Source organism: Sarcophilus harrisii, chromosome 2 (genome assembly GCF_902635505.1).
Source record: "Sarcophilus harrisii chromosome 2, mSarHar1.11, whole genome shotgun sequence".
Taxonomy (NCBI): Eukaryota; Metazoa; Chordata; class Mammalia; order Dasyuromorphia; family Dasyuridae; genus Sarcophilus; species Sarcophilus harrisii.
In genome coordinates this window covers 217,921,517-217,944,140 of record NC_045427.1, presented here as the reverse complement: position 1 = coordinate 217,944,140, position 22,624 = coordinate 217,921,517, and the positions used below count along the sequence as shown (strand labels likewise).

The 22,624-nt window shown below is 36.1% G+C and overlaps 1 protein-coding gene across 1 annotated transcript in view; it reads right to left on the bottom strand.

The window, feature by feature from the left end:
- Nucleotides 1-6,495: 6,495 nt before the first annotated feature.
- LOC100931720 (bifunctional epoxide hydrolase 2-like) overlaps nt 6,496-22,624 on the bottom strand; it is a 35,747-nt gene continuing 19,618 nt past the window's right edge. Inside the window, 4 exon segments of the mRNA XM_031949267.1 lie at nt 6,496-6,889; nt 13,510-13,621; nt 18,956-19,041; nt 20,905-20,931. Coding sequence (XP_031805127.1) covers nt 6,773-6,889; nt 13,510-13,621; nt 18,956-19,041; nt 20,905-20,931 — 342 coding nt within the window. The 3' untranslated portion in view covers nt 6,496-6,772.

Genomic DNA, 22,624 nt, shown 5'->3' with positions numbered 1-22,624 from the left:
AATTAAGACAATTATGAGATGCTATTTCATATCTCTTAGGCTAAGATGATAGGAAAAGATAATGATAAATGTTGAAGGGCATTGTTGGTAGAGTTCTGAATTGATCATACCTTTCTGGAGAGCAATTTGGAACTATGACCAAATAACTATCAAACTGTGCATACCTATGATTCAAAACTATCTCTCCTGAGTCTATATTCCAAAGAGATCATAAAAAAGAGAAAAGGACCCACATGTGTAAAAATGTTTACAGCAGTCTTTTTTGTAGTGGCAAGGAACTGGAAACTGAGTGAATGTCCATCAGTGGGGAAATGGCTGAATAAGTTATAGCATATGAATGTAATGGAATATTATTGTTCTATAAGAAATAATGAGCAAACTGATTTCAGAAAAACCTGGAAAGATTGATTTAAATAAATTGATGCTAAGTGAACTGAGTAGAACTAAGAGAACATCGTACACAGCAAGATTATGTGATGATCAACTGTGATAAATCTGGCACTTTTCACCAATGACATGATTCAAGGCAATTCCAATAGACTTGTGATGGAAAGAGCCATCTGAATCCAGAGATAGAAGTATGGAGACTGAATATAGATCAAAGCATAGTGTTTTCACTTGTTGTTTGTGTGTGTTTTTCCACATTTTGATCTGATTTTTCTTGTGCAGCATGACAAATATGAAAAGATGTTTACAATAATTGCACATGTTTAACCTATATTAGATTGCTTGCTTTCTATAGAAGGGGTTATTGGGGAGGAAGGGAGAAAAATTTGGAACACAAGATTTTGCAAAAGTGAATGTTGAAAATTATCTTTGCACATATTTGGAAAAATAAAAAGCTATTTAAATTTTTTAAAAAATAAAATAAGCTGGAATCTGATTCCCCCTGCACTCCATCTCAGTAAAACATTTTCCCTGGTGATTCCATTACTGTCAGCATCTTTGCTCATTTTTTTGAGTTTAAGAACATCTCTTGTTCTCCATTTCTAGATTCTGTCATTCTTTCCATCATTCAGTAGTTTCTTTTCCTTTGTGGATCATGTTTTTCATATCAATTAATCACTCAGTCAGAATCTGGTAGCTGTCCCTTATAGACCTCCTCCTTAAATTAAATAAAGTTGATAATGGGCTTCCAATTTTTCTCTCCTCCCCAATTCCTGCCCTCATACTAGGATGCTACAACACATATATTGAAGAAATCCTTATCTTAACCTTTACTTTATAAAAGATAGTCAATGACTGGCATTAAGAAATCTTCCTTTTCTAATTTTTTTTAATGAGGATACACTATTTTATTTTGCAAATTAAAGTATAAAATCGTGCAGAGGGTACAGTGAATAGAGCATCTGCCTGGGAGTCAGGAAGACCTGAATTCAAATTTGGCCTCAGATACTCATTAGCTGTGTGACCCTGGGCAAGTCACTTAATCTTTGTCTGTCTTTCAGTTACAGATCATAACAGCATCTACTTCTCAGGGGTTGTTGTGAACATGACAACATTCCTCTCTTCCAACTTTCCTTCTTTTCCTCTCTCCTAGCTTCCTCCCTCTGCTTTCTCCCTTCCTCTCCTTCCCTCCTTCATTGCTCTATCTCTCCCTCTCTCCTTCTTTTCTTCCTTCCTCTCTTTATCTCCCTCTCATCTTTCTTTCTCTCTCCCTCCTTTTCTTCCCTCACTTTTTCTTTTCCTACTTCCTCCTCCTTCCCTTCTTCCCTTTTTTCTTTCCTTCTTTCCTTTTTTCCTCTATTTCCCCTACCTTCATGTTATCTTCTGTCTCTGTATTCCTTGCTTTTCTCCTTCCTCCCCTTCTTCCTTTTTCTTTTCCTCCTTCTTCCTTCTCTTCTCCCCTTTCTTCTATCTCTATCTCCCCTTTCTTCATTTCTCTGTTCTTCCCAATTTTTTTCCCTTCTTTTCTCCTATCTTCCTTCTTCCCTCCCTCCCGCCCTTCCTCTCTTTCTCTCCTCTCCTCTCCTCTTTTCTCCTCTCCTTTCCTGTCCTCTCCTCTCTTTTCCTTCTTTCCCTCCCCCCTTCCCTGTTGCATTGGTATGGGTCTGAAGAACAACTGCAGTGAAGGCTGTGCCAGCAGGGCCCTATGAAACCAGGAACATGCAATAGGGCCTCTGAAACTGCAGCAGTGGCAGTGATCTCCAGATCTCTCAGCCCACAGAGGCCAAGGACAACACAGAAGGAAAGGTTTGGCACACTAGGCTGTAAGGAAATCCCCATCTGTGGGAACCACCGAATCAACAGCTGCAACAGCAGCAATGATCATGGCAGCAACAGCTGCAGCAGCCTTCAGGGATGTCAGCACATAGGCATGGGATTGCAACAGCTGGTCAGATGGAAATTCCATGAGTCTCTTTGTTGACACTATGACAGGACGCTATTGTTTTGTCCATATTTAGATCTGGGTAACAGTGCTGGCTCACAGTACAGGTCCCTAAAAGAGTCTCTGAAAACAGCTGCACAAAATCTCTAAAGCCTGGGACATTGTACCCTACATCTTGGAAACAGTGCCCTACTTTAACAAAGAATTAAAGCGAAGAAATAGACAGAAAATGAGTAAACAACAATAAATGATTTGGACCATAGAAAGTTACTATGGTGAAAAAGCAGAACAAAATGCACCCTCAGAAAATAATAACAAAGTCAAAGCCTCCAAGAAAAATAGAATTAGTCCTGGACCATGGAAGAGCTCAAAAGGGATTTTGAAAATCAAGTAAGAGAAATAGAGGAAAAATTGGGAAGAAAAATATATGTAAAGCAAAAAGAAATGCACACAGTTAATGAGGACAAGAATGCCTTGCAAAATTGACCAAATGGAAAGCTCACTGAGGAAAATAATTTCTTGAAAATGTCATTTGAACAAATGGAAGCTAATTACTTAGTGAGAAATCAAGACACAATAAAACAAATCCAAAAGAATGAAAAAATTAGAAAAAATGTCTAATATTTCACTGGAAAAACAATTGACTTGAAAAATAAATCCAAGAGAGAGCCTTTAAAAATTATTGGTATACCTTAAAGCCATGATCAAAAAAAGCCTAGATATCATCTTTCAAGGAAAACTGTCCTGATATTCCAGAACCAGAAAATAAAATAGAAATAGAATAGAAATAGAAAGATTTCACCAATCACCTCCTGAAAGAGATCCCAAGATAAAAGGGAAATGGAGAATAAGGTATGAGGGACAGTAAGAAAGCCTGTGTCTGTAATTTCCTTGGTAATTCCCAGAGCTCCATACTTTGCAGGTGAACAAAGTCTATTGATCAATTAACTTATCCTGTCAGAACCTCAGTTTTCCCACCTTTACAGGGGCTGTCATCAGATGTTTACCTTACTAGTGTCACACTGACACTCCCCATTTTGGAGAAGGTCTGCACTGCTCCTTTTAGAAAATGGATGAAGAGGGTTGATGGATATGGGGGAGAGTGCCCAGCAACACCTCATTGGGAGACTTGACTTGAACCTGGGTGCCCAGGACTACTGCCTGATCTTCTCACCTCTTCAGAGGAATTAGTCTGGTCATGTTTGATTTGATTCAGGCTACTGGGCCTATAAAAGGGAACAAGAAGCTTCTTATTTCATGGTTTTTGTTACTATTCCAGTGTTTCAGTTATGTTTGACTCTTATGATCTCCTTTTTAGTTTTCTCAGCACACATACTGGAATAACTCGCCATGTCTATGTCCATCGCTGTAATATGTCTGTTTAATATTCTGTGTCCAGGGATTTTAACATGGCATCAATCTTAATTTTTAAAGTTATTAAAATTTTCTTTTTAATATTTCTTTTTGTGATTTTAGTTTTGTTAACTTTCAATATAATTAGTTTTCTTGCACAATCCTGTTTGATTTGTGGATTTTTACTAAAAACTATGAATTAAAAAAAATTCTGTTTCTCGTTTTCTTTCCTTCTTGATCTGATTTTTCTTGTGCAGCATGATAAATGTAGAAATATGTACAGAAGAATTGCACATGTTTAACATAAAAAAAATTCTGAGAAGAGATTCACAGACTTCACCAGAAGCTAAGGGAGTTCCTGGTAGCTAAAAAGTTAAGAATCCCTTTTCTGAATAGAAAAGCTAATATCATCAGTCTCTCTATGAACTTTGTTAATAAGGAACTCTGTGGAACAAATGAAAAGTCTAATTTTTACAAGATGACTTCAGGCATTTTTCAAGCCCTGGGTATCTTCACAGCAAAACATGTCATTTTTAGGAAAGGCAAAGAGACTGGCAGTGGTCTAACCAGAGACATTTCCATACTTTCCCTTTTAAAATATATTTTCTTGACAGTGAGAGGAGAGGTAAATCTTGAATTGAATAATTTAAAAAGATTGACAGAAGCTCCAAGCAAGGGAAGAAAAATGGGCAATACATTCATTCAGGGAGGTTTGAGAGAAAGAATGAACAGGTTTTAGAAGAACAGATCCAGTGCGGGATTGTGACATTGTTCACAAAGTCAATAGATTATCCCATGCTAAGGTAAATGACAAACTGAAGCTTACCTTATTGAGATTCAAGGATTAAAGGCAGTTAGGAGAAAACAAGTTGTAGTTCATAATTGACAGATTTAGAATTGGAAAAAAATCTCAGACATCTCATTGAGTTCAACTCTTTCCATTTTACTTTTTGGGAAACAAAGGCCTGCAGGGGTGAAATCAATTGTCACACAGATAGCAAGTAGTAGGCTAGGAGAGATAGCACAGTAGATAGAATGCCAAGCCTAGAATCAGAAAGACTTCTCTTCCTGAGTTCAAATCTGGCCTCAGACACTTAAAAGCCAAGTGAGCCTGAACAAATCACTTAACCCATTTGCCTCAGCTCTTCATCTGTAAAATGAGCTGGAGAAAGAAATGACAAACCACTCCAGTTAACTTTGCTTAGAAAGTTAGAAAATTCCAAACGGATTCACAGAGTTGAACATGAATGAAATGACTGATCAAAAACAATAATAACAAAAAATTAGGGGAGCCCAAAAGGTCACTATAGTCAAAATGTGAAGAGAGATGTGAGGGTGAAAAAAAATTTGAGGAGACATTTCTCACAGATTTTGACTCTTCCTATCATACCCTGCTAATGATGTTTCTCACCTTTTTCAAGAAGATTTTCAAGTCTGAGATACTGAAAGAAATATAAAAAACAAAAAGTAACTCCTTTAGAAAAGGTGACAGGTTGGCAGAAATTAGGGTTAGACCAATATCTTTATTCTATATGCTGAGGATGTATACTCAGTCTGAATTTTAAAGACCACATCATTAAAAGAGAAAGACAGAGATAGAAAAAGAGAGAGAGAGGGAGAAAGAAGAAAGGAGAAAGGAAAGAGGAGAGAAGAAAAAGGAAAGAGAGAAGGAAAGAGAGAATCAGATCAGGTAATTTTCACAGCTCAAATAAAGGACAAAGGTGATCACAAACAATAAAAAAGGTAATTTCAATTATATGAAACTAAAAATTTTTTTGCACTTACAAAATCAATATAATTAGGATAAGCATGTGGCCAATTGGGGGGAAAATCTTTGAATCAAAAATCTTTGATAAGGACCTAAAATATCAAAGGTACTATGAACACCTAATAACTATATAGAATTATTCCAGAATGGATGTCATTAGAGGATGTGAACAAAGGCTTCTCAAAAGAATTACAAATGATTAGCAACTGTAAAAGACTGTCCTAAATCAATAATGATAAGAGGAAGGAAAGTCAAAGTAAATTTGAAGTTTCATCTTACACCCAGAAAACTGGCAAAGATGACAAAAGATGAGAATAATCAATGTTAGAAAGGTTATGGAAAGACAGGTACATTAATACTTTGTTGGTGGAGCTATGAAGTGGTCTACTAATTCTGGAAGACAATTTAGAATTCTGATAAGAAAGTAACTAAAACCCTATGCCCTTTTAACCAGAGATCTCACCTCTAGCCCAAATAATACAGTCTGCAGATCTGAATTGCTTCACTTGGAGAATGAGAATCTGACTAGATTCTTGGGATATGGACTCAAGTTTCCTTTTAATTTTAAGATCATTTATTTCTAAAGCAAATACAATTTAGTAACTGAAGGGACTCTTAGAAAAAAGAGAATAAGTATAAAGTAGTAAAAACAATTAGAGAAAATAAGATTAGAAGAAGGGTTTCAAAGATATGGATAAATTACTTTGAATGCGAATTAAAGAACAATTTTTTAGCCTTGGAGCTAGAAGCAATCTAAGAAGTCATATAATTTTATTGGAGAGAAAACAAGAAGTTAAGTGGCTTGCCTAAGTTAATGCAACTAGGGAGTGGCAAAGCCAATATTTCAAACCCAAAATGGATGATTGTAAATCTGTATTCTTTCCATCACACCATTCTGTAGTCTCCTGGTTGACATTAGGGTAGGTGGGGCAGCTAAATGTCATATCATCCCTGGAGACAGATAGATCTGAGTTCAAATGTTTCCTAAGACATTTATTGGCTGTCTGTCAAAAAAAAAAAAAAAAAAGAATCTTAGGGTAGATAATAGCAAAACCCTCACTGTTATCATCTCACTCCACTCCACAGTGATCAGAAATGGCAGGATTTCCCTCTTATCCAGGGATGGTTCAGGCAAGAACAAAATAGAGGATTAGATGATTTGTTTAATAACAGAGCTAATAAAAGTACAGGGTTTTTTTGTTTTGTTTTGTTTTGGTAAAAGACTACAGAAGGGCAGATCAGATCCTCCATATTCTGCTTCCTGTTTCCTCCTGCAGAGACAAGTCAGCCACCAGTTTCCATCCCACAGTCTCCTGCTCCCTTCAATAGTCCCTGAATGCAGAATATAAAAACATACATACATTTTTCTCATCACTTGCTCGGAAAATTAATTTGAATGTACGGTTGAGATCCTTCTCCAGTTCAACCTCTGCCACTCCCTGAAAAGATAATGGAGACAAAGTGAAGAATACTCCAATAGAAAGAAGCTCCATTGAGCTCATCTCTTCTGATGGAGTCCTAGATCAGCCAAAAGACTTGCTATAGTTTGCCTTGCCAAGTCATTTTTCCTTGCAGATCTTCATTTTCTAGTCTGGAAAACAAGAACCAGAGAAGTCAGTGAAGCCACTTTAAGATTTTACAAAAGGAGGTATCATAGTGCCGGAGAAAGAATACTGGTTCTGTCCCATTTCTATTGTGTTATTTGTGTGATCTCAACCAAATCACTCTACCTGTCCAGCTTCTTTTTCCTCAACAATAAAATGAGGGGATTAGACCAGAGGGCTTCTAAGGTACCTTCCAAGGCTAGATCTGTACCCTTATGTCCCCATTTGAATCTTCCAATAAGCATGGAAGATGGATCATATATTGAAAAACAGCAGTATACTCGGAAGTCATTGAATCATACTGAAAGGGGAGGGGAACTGTTCCCCTTAAGATTATCACTCTTAGCGATTGTGTCCCCTTTTCTGATCTCAAAGATCAGGATCTCCCAGGCACCAAGGAGTCCAGACAGAGCCCATCCTCCCAGGATAAGAAAAGCAATACTATTCAGGAGCAAATCAACTCCCATAGAAATTCTAAATTCTCATTCAATTGAGGAATCCTGGTCTGATCAGATCCAGCTGTCCCAGACCCTACCCCCAAGATACCCAAAATAACAACTTCCTAGAGCTAAGCTCTTTGCAGATGGCTAGGACCCTGCCTGCTGATTATCTCAGTGTAAAATTCCATTTCCTACTAGATCTTTGCCACTATGGAAGTCAGTCCCTTAGCAAACTGGTTTCTGTCCAACAATAAAGTTTCATTTTGCAACTAATAATTTGGGAATAAGTGAATTCTTTCACTTTTATTTCTGTGACCAATTAAGGGGATTGTAACAACTCTCTTATTGCCACTAACCCCTTGACCACCAGGAATTGAGAGCATTCAAACCACGTCTTTTTTGGTTCCCTGATCGGGAATCAAGGGGATTCAAACCGCATCAATACCACTGCATTTTACAAATAAGGAAATTGAAGTCATCAGGGATGTAGCAACTTACTCAAGGTCACAATTGCAAAAATGAAATTTTACTATGATTCCAGATTCAACACAATATTATTTTGATCCATAGAGATAATATTGTAGACACAAGAATATTCAATTCTTACATTAGAAAAACAATACTATTTGTTACATGGGATGACTGTCTGGGTGAGAGAAGAGAAGGAATACTGGGAGAAATTTCAGTGATGTAAAAAACAGCAAAAGACATCAATAAACATTTATAGCAAAAGAAGACAATATAATTCTGTAGTAACAAAGAGATAAATAGGTACGTAGTCCCATTTTAGTAGTTAATTTGATGAGTTAAAAGCCTAGAAGAGTTCCTATTGTTTTTTTTTTTTTTTGAATAAGGACCTGGCCTTGAAAATTGGCTTTATAACAATTGGAGAATCACAAGGAAAGAAAAGGAAGGAAAAGAGGAGGCATTCACTTTTGTCTTCAAATAATATCCTCTTTCCTACAATCTGTGTCCACTCTGTGCTCTTTTACTCAATTGCCCTTCTAGTTTCACTCTTCAACAAAAATTCTGACTAAGGTCATATAGAACCTGAGCAGAAAGGGTAAGACAACAGAGGCCATCTAGTGGGATTCCTTTGTTTTAAAGATGAGAAAACTGAGAACCAGAGTTGGGGAGTGCACTGCCTAAGAGCAAAGTTCAATACTTCCAGACTTGGCATAAGAATTTTAAAATTCTGGTCCAATGTTACTTAAGTTCCTTCAGAGCTCAGCTTGAGAATCATGTCCTGTAAAAAATTTCTACTGATCCCTCTGGTCCCTAGTGTTCTGTTCTTTTATTCATTCACACAAATCACATATACATTATACATAAATACATATTATACATCTATTTGCATGTGTACAGATGTGTATATATCTATATGTGTAGACATATATATGTCTACACACATATCCTACACATGTATATGTACATACACATATATGTAGGTATATGTACATTAGAAAATGTCTATGTGTGTGCATGTGTGTGTGTGTGTGTGTGTGTGTGTCTTTGTCTCTGTTTCTCTGTCTCTGTCTTTCTTTCTCTCTTTGTAATAGGGGATTGGTATATGTGCAGTATTTTTTAGTATGAGTGGCTGATTTAATTTCCTGCCATGGCAGAGACAAGGAAGTTGCTGGGAGAGTCTTGATGTTGTGGACTCAAAATGCCTTGGAGAGACTGTGAGCATACACCATCATATAACCACATGTTTAAGAAGGCTTTTTCAGATCAGGTTTTTTTAGGAAAAAAAAAAAGCATCTTCAAAGGCCTCTCTTGATCTTGGGCCAAATCTCTTCCTTTGTTCTCTTCTGCTAGTCTCTGGGGACTTAAGTCCTTTAATGATGGCATTCAGTGAGAGACAGTGCTGGAAGGAGCAGAGTTACTGAGACCTTTTCCCAGTAGAGGCTTTGACCTATACACTGGCTCCTTTCCTTTCTATGTGTAGAAATTGGAGTCTCCCAAGTCTGTGACTTTTGAAAGGCCAGGAGAGTAAGTCCAGGCTTCCCAACAACAAGGTCTTGTAGTCAGCTCAGTATTCTTCTTAGAGGAACAAAGTATGACCTTGAAGACTCAGCCCACTGGTAAGAGAAATAGCTCATCCTGAGGTCATGCTGCATTTGGATATGAATTAGGTGGGACCAAGGTTATGCCCAAATTGAGTCCAATGTCCCCAGAGACATAGTGGGATAGAAGAAAGTATGCTCTGAGATATTCAGAAGAATTGTTTGTATCTTTATTATTACTATAGCTTCAAAATATAACTAAATAGTTAAATGAATCCTGGACTCTAGTAACTGGCTCCTAATAGAGGAGAAGGGAAGAGCAAATTAGAAAAGAGGGAGGAAGAGAAAAAAGAGAATCTCCAATCCTAGAACACAGAACAGAAGAGGTAATCTGTGTGTCTCCAGGAAAGTGAGTGATCCAGGGAGTAAATCCTACTTGTACTTACATTTCTATCAATCAATCCACAAACTTTTCTTAAGGGCTTATTTTGTGCCAAGTGAAAAAATATAATCTCCTAGAAGGTAAGGACTATTTCAGGGTTTCTTTCCCTAAAATAAAATGACAACTGGCACAAAGTAACACCTGTACAGCTTGATGGATACATGGATGGCACAGTGGATAAAGTTGAGTTCAAATCTGACATCAGACACTTACTGGCTAAATGGTTCTAGGCAAGTCACTTAACTATGTTTGCCTCATTTCCCTCATCTGTTAAATGAACTGGAGAAAGAAATGGCAAACCACTCCAGAATCTCTTCCAAGAAAATCCCTAATGGTATTACAGAGAGCTGGATACTATTGAATAGGAAGAAATATAAGGTTCCCAAATGGCCATTATTAATCAGCTTGGTAGGTATTTGAGTACAGAATCACAGAAACTAGGCCAATATTTATAGATATTATAGATATTTATAGATATAGATATAGATATTGAAGAAATTTTTAAAAATACATGCAAAAACAAATCTTCATGGTGCTATTGTGTGGAACTGAGAGTCTAATGACTCTACCAGGATATGCGCAGCTACCAGAAGGTAAAGGTCCAGGAGTTATGGAGCAGGCCAGAGTCCTAACAATTATACCCACAGGCCCATCCCATAGAATTCCTTAGATCTAGGGGCCCAAATTCCAATAGACTTGTAATGGAGAGAGCCATCTGCAATCAGAAAAAGGACCATGGGGACTGACTCTGGATCACAACATAGTGATTTCACTTTTTTTGTTATTTGTTTTTTTTCTTTCTTTTTCATTTTCCCCTTTTTGATCTGATATGATTTTTCTTGAGCATTATGATAAATATAGAAAGAAATATATTTAGAAATATATTGTTTAACCTATACTAGATTACTTGCCGTCTAGGGGAGGGGATAGGTAAGGAGGGAGGGAGAAAAATTTGGAACACAAGATTTTGCAAGGGCAAATGTTGAAAACTATCTTTGCATGTATTTTGAAAATGAAACGCTATTATTATTATTATTTTTAAAAAAGATATAGGGACCTAGAGTTTTCCAATTCATGGAAAAGATTGCTCTGCTGACAGGAGAGCATAACCTGGGAGGAGGCAAGCTAATCTCCCTGTGAGTCTTCTTTCAAATACCTCTCTGAGTCTTAGTGTGAGATTATTTCTTAGTTTTGCAAGACTTTCTCCCTGGGGCTTCTTTTTCTGTCAACTCCTCCTAATACTTTTTGATGGGTACACTATATAGATTATAGATCTTTTTTCTTAAGAACAAAATTATTCCAAAGTTCATTTAAAAAAATGACATTTCAGAGTGAGCTGCCTCAATTAATACTAAGTGTGTTTGGACTAAAATCACACATTCATGCCCCTCCCCTCCCACAGTCTAGGTTTCTTCAATTAAAGAAAATCTCTTTGATAATAGGGAACATTTGTTGTTCAGTTGTGTCTGAACATTTTGGTTTTCTTGGCAAAGATACTGGAATGGTTTGTTATTTCCTTCTCCAGTTTATTTTACAGATGAGGAAACTGAGCAAACAGGACTAAATGATTTGCCAAGAATTATATAGCTAGTAAATGTCAAATGCTGGATTTGAACTCTAGAATCTTTAACACCAGGCTCAGCACTCTGTGCATTATAGCAACACCTAACAACCCCCAAGAGCTATTCTATGTATATGTCAAATGCAACCATAGAAAATGGCTAAGGAACAGAAATCAATGAATGGAAACAAAATAGGAACAAAAAAATAACTAGGTCCTGGTGTTGCCTAAAGGTCAGAGGGGAGTAAGAAAGAAGAGATGGTTATGTAAACAATCCAAGAAATACTTCAAGCAAAATAATGAGAAGGTCTGGGAAAAATTCCTTTCCCCAGGGTGTGTGTGTGTGTGTGTATGTGTGTGTGTGTGTGTGTGTGTATTTTCCTTTTTAGGATTCATTATAATTTTTAAAACAATAAGATATTTATCACTCTACTTAGCTTACTCATCCTTACATGGCTTCTGGGGTCCTTTCAACTCCATATTTATGTTCATAGGACCATATACAAGGTTTGTCCCAAGGAAAGATGAAGGGAGAAAAGTGTTTTTGGCTCTGCTGTTCAGGATACCCAGACTTTAGGTGGTCCCTGCTAGAAAAGTGGGAGAATCAGGGTCCAGGAGGCATAAGAATGGGTTTCTGCATTTTTAGTCCCTTTTTTCCTTTTTTTTTACTAACTTTAAAATATTTAGTTTTTGCCCATCAACTGGGGGATGGCTAAATAAGCTGAAGTATATAATCGTGATGGAATATTACTGTGTTATATGAAATGGCAAGCAGGATTATTTCTGACAAACTTGCAAAGGTTTATATGAATTGATACAAGCAAAGTGAGCAGAACCAGGAAGAAGTGGTACATAGTAACAGCAATGTTATACAGTGAAGAACAGTGAATGACTTAGTCATCTCAACAATATAATGAATCAAGACAATCCCAAAGAACTAATGATGTGATGAAGCATATTATCAGCCTCCAGATAAATAAATGGCTTTGTTTACATATAGACTGAAGCATACTATTTTCCACTTTTTTCATTATTTTTCTTTTATATGATTCTTCTTGTACAAAATAACTAATATGGAAATGATTGCACATGTATAATCTATATCTGATTGCTTACCTTCTCAGAGAGGGGGAAGAGAGGGAAAGGGAACGGTAGAATTTGAAATTCAAAAGCATAAAAAACAAATAATTAAAATTGTTTTAATATGTTACTGTAGAAAAATAAAATAAAAATATTTAGTTTAGTATCATAAAAATAATAGTAATTAGGTTCATTTGTATCAATATACCATTACCACACAAAGTCAGAATCAGACCACTCCTCAACTTCACCTCTATGCCATAAAATTAGCATATCTATATGTGGTCTCTCTAACATTTCCCTGTAAATATCTTCCTGCTCCTAATTCTTTGCTAACTTCTTTTGGAATTTAATCTGCTTTAATTGGCATTACAATTATAATAAACTCTGGTCCTTGATTTGCAGATGGGTCTGAGCCTGCAAATTCTTTTGAGACACTTTGTGACATTGGTCTGGAACCCCAACATTTTTAGGCTCTCCCTTGAACCCCACCATTGGGATACCACTTTCCTGATATAAATTCTCTACCTGATAAATTCCCATTTAAAGCAATTCCTAGCTCCCTTCAAGAATCACCTGGATTGTCACTTCTTACACAAAGCCTTTTCTGATCTCCTAATTGTCAATTATCCTACCTTCTCAAATTTCTTTGTATTTATTTTTGTGTATTGGCATTACATCACCACAAAATAAGGTAAGCTCTTTGAAGTTAGGACTACTTAATTTCTAGAATCCAGCAAAAACTTTAAGGGACCACCTAAACTCTACATCTCAATGTAACTAGGAAGAATAGAAAACTTTCTTTCATCATGAAGCCAAAAAATAGTAGCAAATTAATACTTTGTCATGGATTTGGCTAGAGGAGGAAGGGAAGAACAAGGTGGAGAAACAAGTCAGCATTATTACTCCCATGTTCTTCAACTTACTGGTTCTTGGAAGTAGAGCTGGTAATGAAATATTGGGTTGGATTTGATCTTTTCTATAAAAGGCACAGCTGGATCTGCGGGTCTGAAGGGTATATTCAAACTAGCCACTGCCCTAGGGAAAAAAAAAAGTATCCTGATGAACTCTAAGGAGACAATAATAATGCTAATCTTATTAATGCTAATGATTAATGTCATTTGGATTTAGTAGGGCTAAAATGAAAACAACATTTTCAACAATGATGCAATTCAAGGCAATTACAATAGACATGGGGTGGAAAGTGCCATCTGTATCCACAGAAATAGTAAAAAACTGGTAATAGATACATTTCATGAACTTGTTTAATTACAACCAAAAATAGTTCATCTCTAGTTGGAGCCCAGTAAAGAACTAAGATCCAATTGTGGAATCAAAGGGCTCTCCACAGATGATCTTCACATGAACTTAGCCAACAATATGGTGACAATGAAACAGCAAATATATGAATGACAATTTGAAATTTGTTTTGGGAAAGGGTGAAGCTTATGATGGCAATTCAGGTCCAGGTTGTTACCATTAGAAATTACAGAAGGATTGTCAGTAAGAATTCATAATTACTCAATGAAGATATGCCAAGAAACAGCAGTGATAGGCTCACAATGCTGTAAAATTTTAAGACTGTCTAAGATTTTTAGGGTAGTTACAGTAGTTACCTACAGTTAGGTAGGTACAGTGGATAGGGCACTAGGCCTGGAAGCAGGAAGATCTAAGAGCTCTGAATTCAAACCTGGGCTCAGACACTTACTAGCTGCTTGATCCTGGGTAAGTCACTTAATCTTTCTCTGCCTTCAATTCCTTATCTATAAAATAGGGACACACTGGAGAAGGAACTGGCAAGTATCTTTGCCAAGAAAACCCATATAGACATAGTCCATGAATCATGAAGAGTAGGGCACAACTGAACAATTGAATAACAATGAAAAAGTGTCTATAATGTTACCTGGTACCTGGAATTATACATTAGAGGAACCCTTTTTTTTCATGGACTGGTGATTATACTACAAACATAAACCTCAAAATACACTGGAGAACTGAGTCAATAAACAGTGCTAGAACCATAGGATCATCACAGACCAATTTGTTGCAATCATGGTCTGGACAAAAAAAATCAAGAACAATGTTTTTAATAGAATAGAATTTGGTAATTTACCAAATACACATCATTTTCAAGCTACATGGAAAAAAAAGATTTCAAAATCTTAGAGACCCAGAAGTGGAGACGAAAATCATGTGCAAATAGTGTGAAGTACATATTGTTCTTTATTACAGAAGTTATAATGAGGATACTTTCATTGTCCATGCAGAAGATGAGCTTGCATGCTAATGTTTTTATTTAACTACCCAAAAAAGAAGTTATTTTATTCATTTGTGCAAGATTTTATAAAACAACAAATATAAAGAAACAGTAGTAAGCTATAATTCCAGCACTGTTTCTGTCAGAATCTGTAAAGGACAATAAGACAAAAGATAATAGTAAGACAATAATAATGAGCAAAGTCTGCCTAAAGTTATCTAAGTATTGATCAATAAAGGAGAATCAAACAAATTATGGAGTCAGGTGAATTTTGTTATTATTATTGTTTTGGAAATAGAAGGGCTTTTGATGGCAGTTTAAGGCTAGTTCTTTATTATAAATTTTATTATTCCAACATTTTTCAGTTAGGTCTAACTCTTCATGACCTCATTTAAAAATTATAATTATATAAATTTTGATATACTTGACTCATTCCATGATGTGTAGGTAGATGCCTTCTAGCTGCCCTAATAATGAAAGTTCTTTGGAGTTACATGTATCATCTTTCCATATAGGTATATAACATTTCAACTTTGTCAAATCTCTTATGATTACTCTTTCATATTTACCTTTTTATGCTTCTCTTAGGTTTTATGCTTGAATGTCACAATTTCTATTCAGCTCTGGTCATCAGGAATGCTTCAGTCCTCTATTTCATTAAATATGTATTTTTTCCTTTAAGGATTATACTCAGGTTTTTTGAATAAGTTATTTTTCATTATAACTCCTTTACTTTCTAGAACACTATATCACAAGTTCTCCACTCCTTTAAGATGGAAGTTACTAAATCTTGATCTGGATTGTGGTTTCAGAATATTTAAATTGTTTCTTTTAGGTGCTTGCAGTATTTTCTCCTTGAACTAAGAACTGTGGAATTTGACTATATTATTCCTGAAAGTTTTCATTTTGGCATCTTTGTGAAAAGGTTATCAGTGAATTATTTCCATTTCCATTTTACCCTCTGAATCTAAGATATTGAGGCAGTTTTCCTTGATAATTTCTTGAAATATGATACCTAATTTTTTTATCATGATTTTAGATAATCTAATAATTCTTAAATTATCTGTCCTTGATCTATTTTTCAGGCCAGTTGTTTTTCTGAATAGATATTTTATATGTTTTGTTTTTTCTTTTTTCTTTTTTTTACTTTTTTATTGTTTCCTGATCTTTCATGGAGTTATTTCTTATTTTTAAAGAATTATTTTCTTCAATGAGCTTTTGTAGCTTTGTTCCCATCTGGCCAATTTTGCTTTTTTGTTTTTAATTTTTTTTTGGTGAATTTTATATCTCCTTTCCTATTTGGCTTATTCACTTTTTAAGGAATTCTTTTCTTCAGTAAATTTTTGTACCTCTTTCACATTAGGCCAATTTTATTCTTTAAAGTTTTGGTTGTTTCCCTACTTTTCTGTGGCTCATTTGTTGTTGTTGTTCAATCATTTTTCAGTTGTGGGTTTTCTTGACAAAGATACTGGTGTGATTTGCCATTTCCTTTTTTAGTTTAGTTTATCTATTTACCCTTTTATTTATTTACTTTCCCCAGGCAAACAGGGTTAAGTCACTTACCTAGGGTCACACATCTATTAAGTGTTGGAGGCCAAATTTGAACTCAGGAAGATGAATCTTTGTGACTGTATTCTTTTCATGGCAACAACCTGCCCCTTTTCTGCTTATTTTACCAAGTTATTAATTCTCTTTTCATAATTTTATTGCCTCATTCTAATTTCTTCCCTTGACTTTTCCTTTGTCACTCTTATCTCTTTCTTTAACTCTTTCAGGAACTCTTTTTATGCTTGGCTTCAATTAGCATTTTTTAAAGCTTTGCTTGTAGATCTTTTCCCATTGTTTTCTTCTGAGTTTTTGTCTTTGTCTTCCCTGCCATTGTAGTAGCTTTTTTTGTGATTAAATTATTTTTCTGTTGTTTGTTAATTTTTCCACTTGACTTCTTGACTTTAAACTTTATATTGAGGTTGGATTCTGTTTCTCTCTAGGTGGAAAAGCGTTGTGCTGTTGTTTTCAGAGCTAATTTTAGAGGTCTACAAGTTTTTAATGCTTCCAAGGTGGTTTAGAAACAAGTCTGATTATAGTTCTTCTAGTCTGTCCTCTGATCTAACCCAGGAAGAATCCCAGCTCCCCTGCTAGTGATCCTCTCCCCACAGAACTGTGACCAGGATTGCTGCCTTGTGACTAACCAAAAGCAATCATTTTCATTTTGAAACTTTGACCCAGAATTAGGTATGAGCAATAGAGTTGCCAATTGTGCCAGGTTCTCTGTAATCTCTTTCTGACTACTTGTGCAGTCTCTTACTGTCTCTGGGATGAGAGCTTTGGAAGCTGCTGGTATTGCTTTCATGGCCATCTCCAAAGCTTGCTGTTTGTGCAGGCCCCCACTCCTGTGTCACAGACCTGTCCTACTGACCTCCTGAGTCATCTAGGCTAGAAAAATTTCTCACCTTAATGTGATTTTGGCTCTGCCACTCCAGAATTCTATTTCAGGAATTATTTTAAAGATATTTGCAGGGGAATGTGGGGAGAATTCTGCTGAGTTGCTACCTGTACTCTGCCATCTTGGCTCTGCCTTTTTAAGATATGTTCCAGATTTAAATATCAAGGTTTGACATTTCCCAACAGAGAGGTTCCAACATTTATTATATGCTGCCCCTGATTTCTATGACCAAAAACTCCCAAATAAATTGGCATCCCAGAATTTTAAAGACATTCTAAGATACTGGCTTCCAAAACTACTATAGAAAATACCAAATAATGAATACCTTGAACATAGTTTTTGAAGGATGGAGCAGAGAGAGGTTAGAGGTTAGAAAGTAGGGTAAAGGAAGGCTACTGAGTCATATGATTTCAATGTATATTTCTTTTTTTTCTCTGAGGCAATTGGGGTTAAGTGACTTGCCCATGGTCACACAGTTTGTCTGAGGGAGGATTTGAACTTGGTCCTCCTGATTTCAGGGCAAGCAGTGGCACTCTATCCACTGCACCATCTAACTGCCCCTCAATGTATATATATTTCAGAGGAGAAAATTCCTTCTCACCATACCATACAGATTGGAGGCATTAAACATGTGTCCAATGACACAACACTCCAGAATGGGGCCCAAATTCAGATTAATAAGTAATTGGAAAATATTTAAAAGAAATGAAAACATAATTGAATAGATAATGCTAATAAATAATGTTCTACATCAATATACAAGAATCTTTAGGTATGGTTTGTGGTCTCTGTTTCTATTAGAGTTTGCCCCCATTGATAGCAGGCTTAGAGAGTTTCTCAAATAACCCTGAGGTGTTTGTTGAGTTCCCTGGATCACACTAACCCTTAAATACAACTTACACACTGATAGTGGGATCTATTTCTATATAGATTTCTCTATGTACACATCTTTTCTGTTCTGTAAAATTTAAGTTTCTCAAAAGCAAGGATAGTTTTGGTCTTTAAATTCCCAGAACTAATCAAAGTGCCTGGCACATAGTAGGTGTTCAATAAATAGTAGGTATAATGAAAAGAAATGTGCATATATATGTATGTGCATTGTGATATTTGCACTCATACATACATACATGTAACATTCTATCCCCTATTCATTTTATATAACCAATCTCCATTATAGCTTCTTCTTCTCTCTCTGTCCCTTAAAATCTTGGAAACCCTTCAAGGCCCAGCTCAAACCAAATCCCTACCATGAGTGCATCAATGATTAAATCTGCCCTGTCATTTATGTATGTAGGTAGATGTGTATGTGTGTGCATTTGTGTGTGTGTATCAAGAATATTAATTACATGTTATTTTCAGATTTTAGGTCTTACATAATCCAGAATTGGGAATGAGAGGAAAAGAGTGATGTTGCCCATATTCAGAGCAATTAGTTAATCTTTGCTAATGTGTTAATAAGTTTATATCCTTCTCTACCTATCAGTCTTAACATTAAGAATTTCAGGAATTTGATCATAACTAAAACTATATCACAAATAAAAACTTAGAGTTATGAGTCCTTAGACGTCAAGTAGTTTTATCTTATAGTTTAGAATACTGAGGCCCAGAAACAGGTGCTTTTTTCACCCTCTGCTGGCTCCATTCCACCACATTATCTGTGTTCTGTAGTTACCTTACTCTTTCTGGATACCAGAGGGCCAGGTTCCACACCACAACACCACCCCAGTCATGGCCAATAAACACTGCTTGGAAAATACCCTGAAGAATAGAAACATATATAAGATGGGATCTAAAATAGAGTATGGGTCAGCAAATGCACAGTTCCAAGGACATGAAGAATTAGAATTCTTGCTAAAAGAGATTCCAAAAGTTTCATTTAATTCTGCTGCTCAGTGGTCTTTTAAAAAAATCTGTCAGAGATTTCCTAAAATAATCCTCATAACAACTACCCCATGCTTCCTTTCTTCTCTACCCCCAACTAGCCCCATCATTCATCTTCTTTTCTCTCTACTTCAAAATCTATCTGATGTTAAATCCACCTATTCTCTCACCTATCCTGATTCAAAGAAAGTTATCCCAATTCTTTTCTAAAATAAACTCCTTAAAAAAAATAAAATAAAATAAACTCCCTTCTTGTCTTTTGTTCTTGTTTGTTGGCATTTCTTCAAGAACTCTATTCTCTGATTTATCCAACCCCAGGTATCTATCACCTCTCTCCACAAACTTCTTCTTTATTTCAAATCTGAAAATTCTCCAAATCCTCAGAATTGTCTACTTGATAACTCTAAACCACTGAAGAAGCTCTCATCCCATTTCCTACCTTCTAAACTTTTTGAACAAGTGGCCAATACTCACTGTCTTGTCTATAACACTTTAACATTCTTGACTTAACTTAGCAGAATATTAGCTCCTAAAGATCAGGGATTACTTTTCTTTTGAAATGCCCAGCCTAGTGCCTGGCACTTAGCAGATACTTAATAAATGCCTACAGATTGACTAACAGTTCGGTCTCATCCTCACCATACTTATGGAAACTTTACAAAGTTATCAGTTATCATCTAATAATCACCAAATTCAGTGGCTTCCCTCTCTCCCCTTCCCCTCCTCAGTGTTCACTTTTTTTTTAATCTCTGATATCACTGAATACTCCCCATACCCTATTGTGCCATTTGTGAACTCCTACTGGTTTCAGGGAAACTTGGGAAGGCTTATATTAATCAAGATAGTGCAAAGTGAGAATCAAGAAAACAGTTTTGAAAGTAACAATATTGTAAAGACAAACAACTTTGAAAGACTTAAGAATTCTGATCAATGCAATTACCAACAATGATTCCAAAGAACCAATCAATGATGCAGAGGTGTTAGTCATCTCCAGATGAAATGGCAACGAGCTCAAGACACAGAAGAATAAGCACATTTTAGGAATGCCCAATGTGGGGATTTGTTTTCCCAGATTTTGCATATAGGTTACAAGAGTTTTTTCTTCCCCTTCCCCTGGGGATAATAAGTGCTTGTTAATGAAAAAAAAATTTTTTTTAAAAAAAGCTTTTCCTATCACTAGAAGCACTGCTCTTTCTTCAATCTAATTTTGTACTTCACATCCTCAAAATGTATCCTAAAAGGCTCTTCGTATTTCTACTTTTTTCTTCTTTTTTTTTTAACCTGTCTTTTCTATTGATCTTTTCTTTGGAGATTCCATCTGCTCTGATTACTTCAACTATAACCAATATGTAGTTAGCTCTATATTTCCCAGACGTGAGCTAGAAATGGCATGGAAATTAGAATCAATGGACTCTGGCTGCAGTATCCATTCTGCTAGTTACTGTCTGTGTGATCTTGGGTAAGTTATTCAACCTTATATCACAGTTTCCTTATCTATAAAGAAAGATACTTGGACTCATTGATTTCAAAATACCTTCCAACTTTAAATTTGTCATTCCATCACAGATTTCGTTTTCCATCATCTATTTCTACTGTCTCCCTAGAATATACTTTTCTCCCTCCTTTCTATGCCTCTTAGAATCCTGGCTTCCTTTCAAGGTCCACCTCAAATCACACACTCCTTCCAAGAATGCTTCACTGATGATTTCCACTCTATAGTGAAATAGCCCAATTTCTTACCAGCTTATCCAGGAAAACAATCAACTCCTAAAGAAGAAAAAAAAATTAAGAAGAGTTAGAAATATCTGCTCAATACCTCAACACCTTCAGATATCACTCCGATAGTGTGTTAGAATCACTCTAAACTATATTTTGCTGGGTAGATCATTATTGTTGGTAATCCTAGCTCCATTGCTCTTTAGAGTATTATATCCCATGTCTTCGGATCCTTTAATATAGAAGTTGCTAATCTTGAATTCTCCTGACTGTGGCTCCACTGTATTTTAATTGTTTCTTTCTAGATGCTTTCAGTATTTTCTCTTTGACCTAGGAGTTCTGAAAATTGGCTACAATATTCCTGGGAGTTTTCATCTTAGGATCTTTTAAGAAGTGATCAGTGGATTGTAATGGGCTGAGGTTTGAGTTGATGCACTGAGGTCCCAAGTACGTGAGGCTAAATAGTAATTGGGCTATACTCTATTAATATACATGATTGGATAAAGAATGGTCCCTGCCCACTCTCCGTGCAAGTCCTGATGTGTTGTATAGGTAATGATGATCTTGGTGGGTGGAGGCAGAGAGAGGAACAGGAAGAGAAGCTGGGAGAGATTGGGCCTGGGTTCCATTCTCCTAGCTGCTGGTCGTGTGGCTGCTGATTTAGCTAGCTTCTTGACTCAGCTGCACACATTGCTATCGCCGATTCTCTTCCACCTCCGATCCTTCTTCACTGAGAATAAAGACTGATGATTTTCCCCTAACCTGAATTCCTGACTCCTGCTGATTTAAAAAAACATGGTCTTCACAGTGGATTCTTTCCATTTCTATTTTACTCTCTAGTCCTAGAATATCAGGACAGTTTTCCTTGATAATTTCTCAAAAGATGATAGCCAGGCTCTTAAAAAAACACATGGTTTTCAGGTAATTTTAAAATGATCTTTCCTGCATCTATTTTCCAGGTCAGTTGTTTTTCCAATGAAATATTTCACATATCTTGCAGAACTCCCCAAGTTCTGCACTTCTTTACTTAAATTTCATTACTTAAGACAAAAAAGGAAGTAAGGTTAGATTGGTATCACTCATTCCTGCAAGAGTCTTATTGCTCTTCCTTTCAAGATGCCCACTAACCATCTCATTCATAATAAATTTTAGAATTTTTCAGAAGTCAAAATTAAGATCATAGTACACTGTGAGTACTTCCTCCTCCTTTTAGGAAAGTAGGATATCTGCCCTTCTCCAGGCCTTTTGTTTTTCTTCCACTCTCCATTCTCTTTCTTATGTCACTAACAGTGGCTTAATAGCCACATGTACCAATTCTTTCCTTCCTTAATGAATAATAGAGAATTTCATCTAAGACAGGGGCCATATGGTCATTAAGAGTCTTGGGGTGTCAAGAAAATTTTCTCTCCACAATTAGAAGAAATAAAGGTACTTTCTTAATAATTTTGAAAGGGGGGGATGGTATCGTGGATAAAGCAGTGGCCCTGAAAACAGGAGGATCGGAATTCAAATCTGATCTCAGACACAAGAGATTTATTAACTGTATAACCCTGGACAAGGCACTTAACCATGACTGCCTTGCAAAACCAAACCAACAAACAAACAACAAAATAAAAAGCTTTGAATTTTAGAGTCTTCAGTGGATCTTTCTATTTTTTCACCATCCAAATAAGTAATTTGATTGGAATATCACGAATTCAGCAATTCTTGCTAATTAGTTGACCAGCTGGCTTGCTAAAGAAAA